The following is a 9,517-nucleotide window of genomic DNA, read 5'->3' on the forward strand; positions in this document are numbered from 1 at the left end:
AGAGTGTCTAAAAAAATACTTTTACAATTTTTTATCCGGGAAAGGAAAAGAAAATCCTTCTTGGACTTAATGTGGGGTTATTTTAAAATAACAAAAATTCAGGATAAAGCTAAGAAACAAGTTGGCTTTAATGAGTAGGAAAGAAGTAGGAAGAAGTTGAGCTGAATTGAAGGTTAGGTAGTCAAGGAAAACCAGCGTAGAGGCTCTCAGGGACAGACATATGATTTCTTCCGAAAGATAACAATGTCTGTGTGGTGAGGTGGCAGAGAGTGGTGAAAACAACGTGGAGCCAATTAAGAACCTGGGGAAAGAGTATGATTTGGGGGCAAGGAGGGGAGGTTCGTAGATCTCTCTTACCGCCCGGATCTGCAGCTCCACCACAACCTCCATAGGCATCGTTCCCTGCGTGGGCGAAAGGACCGGATGAAAAGATCCTTTTGTGCTGGGACCGGGACTGATTTTTCTTAGTTTATTTCAGGCCCGGGGCAGATGTTTCAAGTAGCTTCCCCAGCCCCGAACCCCTCCTGCCCCCATTTGTTCCCCTATGCCCAGGTCCCTCCCTCCCGGACAGGCCTCACAAGCGGAGCAGGAGCTAAAGCTTCCAGAAGGCAGAAGCGTCCTGTTGCCATGGACACTCAAACGCAAGCAATCTTCCACCTTAGAACGTGAGCGAGGTCTAGGCGCACGCGTGTACGTCCCCAAAGCTCCGCAGGGAAATCTCAGTCCCTTCGACCTTCTAGGCAAGTGAGAGAGGACCTAATACTGAGGCGGTAGCTGGATTTCGAGATGCTTAAAGCCCTAGTTTCCTTTACACCAAATGTCTACAGTGTCCATGTAAAAATAGAATGTGATGATAGACAGCTCCATTATAATTGAAGGTGCTGCCCATTTTTAGTAGCTGTACGGAGCACCCCCCATACACACACCCGCAAGCCCTGCAATTTCTATAACAATTGCAATTAATGTAGTCGACTGTCCCTAAAGATACTATTCTCCTCCTTATGAAATGTTATGTCCTCATGTTTGGTTTGGAAAATATAGCCACTGTCAATAAGAAATTAAACGTGTGCTATAAATACAGAAGGGTAAATCTTAAAGAGGTTCAAAAGTTAGGTATTTCGCTTTAGCCACAATAGAAATTGTCAGTCTCTCTTTTTGGAGTTTAGTTAACCTAAGACAAGCAATGAATTACATTATCTCCCAATGAGTAGTTATTGTAGTTGCCAAAGCCAGGGTTATACTGCAAAAACTGCCAGAGGTGGCAGGCAGGGCAAGAGTTCTTAATGGGTGGGGAAAAAATTGCTTTTTCTTTTTCCCCATTCATTGTATTTAACAGATAAAAGTGAAGGAGGGGAGAAGGGAGTTGCTGCTTCTATCCAATCAGAAAAATCTGGTAGGCCCAATGCTGACTCTCAAAAATATTTGTGATGAGTCATTTATTACTAATATTGTATTAAAACATCAAGGTGAGAGATTTGGAGAGTACTGGAGACTTCTGTAATTGCATAATGAAAGTGAAGAAAGATGTTCTGAATGAATACAAAAATTAAGTATTCATTTGGTAGTTGGAGGTCTTTTCCCTGTAAGGGATAAACTGATATGTAAGGGACATCAGTGGGATTAACTGATATGATGAAGGAGGAAATATTGTGTCCCTGTCCAGTCCTTGGTTCTGTCTGTCTGCAAATGAAGAGGTACACAAGTGGGTGCTTGGCATACTGCATATACTAATTCATTCATCCCCACAATAACTCTTTGAGGAAGGTGTTATTATCCCTATTTTACAGAGACAAAATCTGTAGGATGAGGCCAGAAAACCTTCTGCCCAAGGCCACACAGCTAAAGGGAAGCTGCCAGGCTTAAATGCAAGGGCACCCTGCCATATTACTGACCCTGTAACATAGACTCCTAGAGATGCCACGTCCCATGCTATGCTCTTCCTAGACTTAACTGGACTCTTCTGGATATAACTGGACTCTCCTTTCTTGGCTCCTAGGATATTTCCCTCCAACTCTTTGACCTTTCTTTGTCTCTCTCAGTCCTCCCCTACCTGCCTAAGCAATGTTTCTAGGTCCTTTTCTTTCCTCACAATACCCCTTGTCTAGGGTGTCAACCACTGCATGTGCGGATCAGCATAGGTACACAGATTTACATATCCCACCCACGCCACTCTCACTGACAAGGTGGAATCTCACGATTAAACACACACACACACATATATATATGCATATATATGAAATTAAATGTAAAATTTTAAATTTCCTTAAAATGAAATTAAATTTAAAATTTAGTCACATTAGTCACATTTTAAGTGTTCATTCAATAGCTACATGTTACAAAAATGAAACTATAACCAAAGTTTTAAAATAAAGTTGAAAAAAATAGCTACATGTGGCTAGAGGCTACTGTATTGGATACTGCAAGTGGAATTTCCATCATCACAGAAACTTCCACTGAGCAGTGCTGCTCTAGAGCTAACTTCACTTAAAGGAAATCTGGGGGGTAGAGAAATGTGGTAGTGACACCTTAAGGAAGCAAACACGTCTAGAATGTGGGGCATTTCATAGGACAACTGACCCAATTAGTCTGCAACAAGTCAATAACATTGGAAAACAAAGGAAGCAGGAGAGGGGAAATGCTCCAGATGAAAAGATACCTCAGGGACCTGACAACCAAATGTAGTATGCCAACTTTGTAGGAACCCTGATTCAAACAAACCACCTTAAGTAGAATATTTGAGAGCATCAGGGAAATTTGATTATGGTTTGTGTATTAGATAATACCAAGCAATTACTTTTTTTAAGTTTACATTTCAACTAGCCTGTGATGGGGTCCAAGTATCAGTAGATTTTTTTTTATCCTCATCCAAGGACATGCTTATTGATTTTAGAGAGGAGGAGGGACTGAGGGAAAGAAACATCAAAATGAGAAACATTAATCAGTTGCCTTTCCTAAGTGCCCCAACTACAGACCGAACCTTCAACCTAAGCACTTGCCCTGAGTGGGAATTGAACCTGTGAACTTTTGGTCTATGGGATGATGCTCTAATCAACTTAGCCACAGCAGCCAGGGCAGCAATTAATTTTGATGGGTATGATAATGTCCTTGTGTTTATATAAGGTGAATATTGATACTGTTTAGAGATCTATATATTTAGGTATGATAGAAATGATCTAATGTCTAAGATTTTATTTCAAATATGGAAATGAATAGAAGGAATGGATAAAGTAAATGTAGTAATAGCTTGATAATTGTTGATCTGGGTGACAGATATATGGATTTTACTATAATTCTATACTTGCATATTTAAAAATATTCATGATAACAATTTTAAAATCTTTAACATATACTTAAGTAAGGAACTTATACTTATGTGGAACTCCTTCTGTCCTAAAATAGCCCACCAAGAGGATTCTTGGCAGCATCACTGTGAAGTTCCTTTCAATAGAAGTCTTACATACACTTAAAAAGAAAAATATGGCTTTGGCAAGGTAGTACAGTTGTTTGGAGCATCATCTCAACATGCCAAGGTTGTGGGTTCAATCCCTGGTCAGGGCACACAGAATAATCAACCAATGAATGTGTCAATAACTGGAACAACAAAACACTGATATCTGTTTCTCTCTCTCTCTCTCTCAAATCAAAAAACAAAAATTATTTCCTAAAAAAAGAGAAAAATATGATGGCTCTATTCACCCAAAATGCAGGTAAGAAAATTATTGTGGTGTGTAATACTTTACAAGTAATTCAGAGGGAAACCCACTTAAGGAAAAAAATATATTGGTCTCTGCATGAATGTCCAAAACAGGAGCTGGCAATTTAAGTAGTATTTCTTTAAGTATATATGACCCTCTAGAATTTCCCCCAAGTATCAGGAATGCTTCCAAGGAAAGAATTAAATTGCAATTGAACAACTTTTAACTTTAAGTCATTTGGGATCTGGGCCCACACATGGAATGTATTCTACAAAATTTACTATAGAGTTCACGAGAAAAACATATGTTCCTCTTTGGCTTCTGCTTTGACTCACTCGCATTTGTAGGATCAATACCATACAAACCCTTCTACAAAGACTGCCCTTGGGCATTCTGGACTGCACAATCTATATACTTCCATTTTAAAGTAATTTCTGTTCAGAAAAGAAACTAATTTGCTCCTTTGACTTTCAGCTGGCTAGTTCTATGTCCATGGGAGTACTAGGCTAATTATGATCCAAAGCAATTTTCAAGGAATTATATTTATTATCCAATATAAGGAAGTAGGAAAGAGTATAATTTAGTTCCAAGGCTTGTAAAGTGTCCACTCTTCCTGGGCAGTAGGATTAGCCCCCAAAGACAACATTAGCTAAAATGAGGCTACATCTGATGTTGTTATACCCACTCCTTTTTCTCTGACCAAAATATACCTATTTCCATTCCCTTTTTATCTTATTTTGTCTTTATTTAATGCTATATCTTTTTTCCTCATTTCTACTAATTAGTTCCCTATTCATCTTTTCAGCACATATTTACTGAATATGCACTATGTACTAGATACTTCTAGACAATGAAGGTACAAGGGTGAACAAGAAACAATCTGCAATCTATGCTGTTGTGGACCTTAAAATCTAGTGCAGGAAGAAACATAAGTGAACAGCCCTGGCTGGTGTGGCTCAGGGGATTGAGCGCTGGCTCTGCAATCCAAAGGGTCACGGGTTCAATTCCCAGTCAGGACACATGCCTGGGATGCAGGCTGGGTCCCCAGTTGGGGGAGTGCAAGAGGCAACCACACATCGATGTTTTTCTCCCTCCCTTCCCCTCTCTCTAAAAATAAGTAAGTAAATAAAATATTTAAAAAAAAAAAGAAACATAAGTGAGATTGACTTCCGCCAAGATGGAGGCATAGGTGGAAACACTGTGCCTTCTCCCACAACCAAGTTTGAATACAACAAAGGTTTGGAGAACAAAGACACAGCCAAATACCAGAAAATTGAATTATATGGAAGTCTGACAACCACTAACCTTTCAATCAGGACGGTAAGAGGGGCGGAGCCAGCAGCAGAGCAGGGTCGGCAGGAAAGATCCCCAGACCTATGCGCGCAGGCAGCCCAGACCCAGTCAGGGTGTGGGGCAGACTGAATGCGGTTGCACATTCGTGCACAGTGAGATGGACAACGCAGGCCCCAGAGGGCGAGGGCTGACGGCTGTGGCGCACTCGAGTGCAGTGGGATGAGAAACGCGTGGGCCCAGTGACAGTGGCAGCTGCAGCACCTGTGGGGGCTGAGGCGGGAGGCGGCAGATGGGACGCCATAGTTCCTCATTGACATCGCCCCCACATACAACTTCACAACCCAGCAACTTAGTTGCCCTGCTCTAGTGAACATCTTAGGGCTCCGATCCTGCTACAGAACAGGAACGAACAGCCCGAAAGGTGGCGCAAGAAGAACTCAAAGTCCCAGAGACAATAACTCTAAGCGACTGAGAAATTGCCAGCCTCTCAGAAGCACAATTCAAGACACTATTTATCAGGATGCTAACAGAACTCGTAGATTATAGTCACAAATTAGAGGAACATATGAAGGCTAAACTAATTGAAATGAAGGGAGATGCACAGGAAATCAATAGTGATGGAAAGGAAACTGGGACTCAGATCAATGGAATGGACCAGAAAGAAGAACGAAACATCCCACCAGAAAGGAATGAAGAAATGAGAATTCAAAAAAATGAGGAGAGGCTTAGGAACCTCCAGGACATCTTTAAACGTTCCAACATCCGGATTATACGGGTACCAGAAGGGGGAAAGAAACAGCCATGAGTGGAACACTTATTTGAACAAATAATAAAGGAGAACTTCCCCAGTCCTTTGCCAAAAGGACATAGACTTCCAGGAAATCCAGGAAGCTCAGAGAGTGCCAAAGAAGTTGGACCCAAGAAGGAACACACCAAGGCACATCATCATTACATTAGCCAAGACTAAAATGAAGGAGAGAATCCTAGAAGCAGCAAGGGATAAGGGGACAGTCACCTACAAAGGAGTACCCATCAGACTGTCAGCGGATTTCTCAAAAGAGACCTTACAGGCAAGAAGGGGCTGGAAAGAAGTATTCCAAGTCATGAAATCCAAAGACCTACAGCCAAGATTGCTTTATCCAGCAAAACTTTCATTTAGAATGGAAGGACAGATAAAGTGCTTCTCAGATAAGGTCAAGTTCAAGGAGTTCATCATCACCAAGCCCTTATTATATGAAATGCTAAAGGGACTTATCTAAGAAAAAGAAGATGAAAAATGTTAACAGTGAAAGGACAGCAAACTCACAAGTTATTAACAACCACACCTAAAACAAAAGCAAACCAAGAGGACAGCTAGATCAGGAGTGGAACCATAGAAATGAAGAACACATGGAGGGTTAGCAACAGGGGAGTGGGAGGAGGAGAAGGGAGGAGAAGGCACAGAAAATAGCATAGAGAGTAGGTAGAAAATAGATAGGGGGGAGGGCAAGAATAGTGGGGGAAATATAGAATCTAAAGAACTTAAGACACGTGGTTATAAACTAAGGGGGGGAGAATGGTGGGGGAGGGAGTGTGCGGGTGGAGGGGAATGAAGGGGGGGAATAGAACAACTGTAATGGTATAAAATAAAATATATTTTAAAAAAATAAATAAAAGTTAAAATGATAAATTTATTACTAATAAAAAAGAAACATAAGTGAACATAAGATAATAACAGCATGATAAATGCTGAGAAGGAGATACCCAGGGAGGGAGATAGAAAGTTATAGGTTGGAGAGAGAATAAGAATCTAATTTAATGCCACTGGAGAGGTCAGCTTCTCTAAAGGTATGACAATTTGATCTACAATCTAAAAAGGAGAGCATGACCACTCACACATGTCCTTTAAAGAACAGAAAAGATAACCAGGCAAAGGGAACAACAAATGTAATGGACTACAAGTCAGAAAAAATTTGTATGTTTGAGGAACTGAAAGGAGGCCACTGAGCATACCAAGAGAGACCAGGACAGGGGGAGAGGAGGTTAAGAGATGACACTCAAGAATTAGGCTGGCACTAGATCTCACAGGAATGTAAACAGTTATGGCAGACAATGTGATTGAGTACTGAACACCCACAAGCTCTTCTTCCTTGCTAAACGGAACCCAAGTTATGCTTGGCTGGTAATGCATGTAGTTCCAGAGAATGAACCCTAATTATTTCTGGTGAATGATATACACAGGGAAATCACTCGAAACATTTTCAAAGTAATTTCATTTGAAACAACTTATGTTACTTTGAATGAAAGCTGCAAGTGAATAAAGCTGTTTTGCCTCCTCCCTGTTTGTGCTTTAGCTGCTGGCATATTTTCTTATTTGCTTTCCATTCCTAAATTAAAAGGTTTAGACACAGTGCTTCTCAACTTTTATTTGTAATTACTTATCAAGAGATAACAGATACTCATTGGAAAATACTCAAACAGCATTAAACAGGAAAGCAAAGATGCTCAGAAACTTTCCTCCTTGCCTTACCACCAGGGGTAATCATTAACAATTCTTGTTTATTCTTCAGGATGTTTCTGTACACATGTACGTGTACACACACACAGTGTTTACACAAATGGGACCATTCTCTTTCTCTATAAATATCTATATCTATCATGTAGATATACACGCACATATAGCTAATTTTGCAACTTGCTTTTTTTTTAACTCAACACACTTTGGGGATATTTCTATGTCAGCATATTTACATCTATTTTACTCTTTTTTCAAGACTGTCTGGCCAAGGTGGAGAAGTAGGTAGCTATACTTTGTCTCCTTGCACAACCAAAAGGACACCAATAAATTTAAAAACAAAAACAACCAGAACTGTATGGAAACATACAGAAAATTGAACTGTATAGAAGTCCAACAACCAAGGAGTTAAAGAAGAAACATTTGTCCAGACTGGCAGTAGGGGCAGAGATGGGCACCTGAGTGGAGAGGACCCGCGGGAAGGTGGCAACTGGAGGACCGGCTGGGTGATGTGGTGGCTGGCAGACTGGTGAGTCCCACATTCACATGTAAACAAACCAGGAGGAACAACTGGGGACTGAGGCAGACTGCACAACCCAGGGTTCCAGTGTGAGGAAATAAAGCCTCAAAACCTCTGGCTATAAAACTTGTGGGAATTGTGGCTGCGGGAGAAATCCCCAACCTCATAGCAGAGAGACCTACAAGGTCCTAAATGTACACAATCCCACACACCCAGGAATCAGTAGCAGAAGGGTGCAAGTTGCTTGTGAGAAGTGGAAGAAGTAACTCAAAGCCTGAGGAGAGCCAAGTAAGTGGTACTGTTCCCTTTCGTACCCCTCCCCTGCACACAGCACTACCTCGTAGCAAAACAACAACATGGGTTGCTCTGTCCTGACAAAAACCTAAGGCTCAGGCCCTTTTGATTTAACAGGTGCGCCAAGATAAAAAAAAAAAGTGGCCCAAATGAAAGAACAGATCAAAGCTCCAGAAAAAATACATCTAAGCCATGAAGAGACAGCCAATCTATCAGATGCAAAATTCAGAAGACTGGTAATCAGATGCTCATAGAAATGGTGGAGTATGGTCACAAAATAGAGGAAAAAGTGAAGGCTAGGCAAAGTGAAATAAAGGAAAATATGCAGGGAACCAACAGTAATGAAAAGGAAACTGGGACTCAAATCAACAGTTTGGAGCAGAAGGAAGAAACAAGAATTCAAAAAAAAATGAGAGGCTTAGGAACTTTCAGGACAACTTTAAATGTTTCAACATCTGAATCATAAGGGTACCAGAAGGAGAAGAGGAAGAGCAAGACATTGAAAACTTATTTGAAAACACAATGAAGGAGAACTTCCCCAATCTGACAAAGGAAATAGACTTCCAGGATGTCCAGGAAGCTCAGAGATTTCTAAAGAAGTTGGACCCAAGGAAGCACACATTAAGGTACATCATAATTACATTATCTAAGATTAACTATAAAGAGAGAATCTTAAAAGCAGCAAAAGTAGACAGTCACCTATAAAGGAGTTCCCATAAGACTATTAACTGATTTCTCAAAAGAAACCTTGCAGGCAAGAAGGGGCTGGAAAGAAGTAGTCAAAGTTATGAAAGCAAGGACCTACCTCCAAGACTACTCTATCCAACAAAGCTATCATTTAGTATGAGAGGGCAGATAAAGTGTTTCCCAGACAAAGTCAAGTTAAAGGAGTACATCGTCACCAATCCCTTTTATATGAAATGTTAAAGGGACTTATCTAAGAAAAAGATAAAAATATGAGTGGTAAAATGGCAATAAACTCACAACTATCAACCACCAAACCTAAAAATAAAATAAAAACAAACAAAGCAAACAACTGGAACAGGAACAGAATCACAGAACTGGAGATCACATGGAGGGTTATCGATGGGGATGGGCAGGGAGGAAAATGGGGGGAAAGGTTCGGGGAATAAGAAGCATAATGGGTAGGAACAAAATAGACAGGGGAGGTTAAGAGTAGTATGGGAAATGGAGAAGCCAAAGAACTTATATGTTCAACCC

At 40.7% G+C, this 9,517-nt stretch overlaps 1 protein-coding gene across 7 annotated transcripts in view; it reads right to left on the bottom strand.

Annotated features, from left to right (window-relative positions):
* Positions 1–9,118, bottom strand: part of SPATA6L (spermatogenesis associated 6 like) — a 63,920-nt gene extending 54,802 nt beyond the window's left edge. For 2 of the 7 annotated variants that reach the window (XR_005068741.1, XM_037061762.1), the window contains exons 1-2: positions 579–604; positions 358–402 (exon numbers count right to left, since the gene is read on the bottom strand). Coding sequence is in view for 5 of the 7 variants with exons in the window: in XM_037061762.1 (XP_036917657.1) it covers positions 358–396 (39 nt within the window). In the remaining 2 variants the exon portion in view is untranslated. Of the gene's footprint in view, positions 1–357; positions 512–578; positions 605–9,101 lie in introns of those variants that run through there. The other 5 variants (XM_037061766.1, XM_037061767.1, XM_037061764.1 and 2 more) reach the window with 4 other exon arrangements.
* Between the last annotated feature and the right edge of the window lie 399 nt (positions 9,119–9,517).

This window comes from Sturnira hondurensis, unplaced genomic scaffold (genome assembly GCF_014824575.4).
Source record: "Sturnira hondurensis isolate 20B ecotype Veracruz unplaced genomic scaffold, ASM1482457v3 Scaffold0013515, whole genome shotgun sequence".
In the NCBI taxonomy this organism is placed as follows: domain Eukaryota; kingdom Metazoa; phylum Chordata; class Mammalia; order Chiroptera; family Phyllostomidae; genus Sturnira; species Sturnira hondurensis.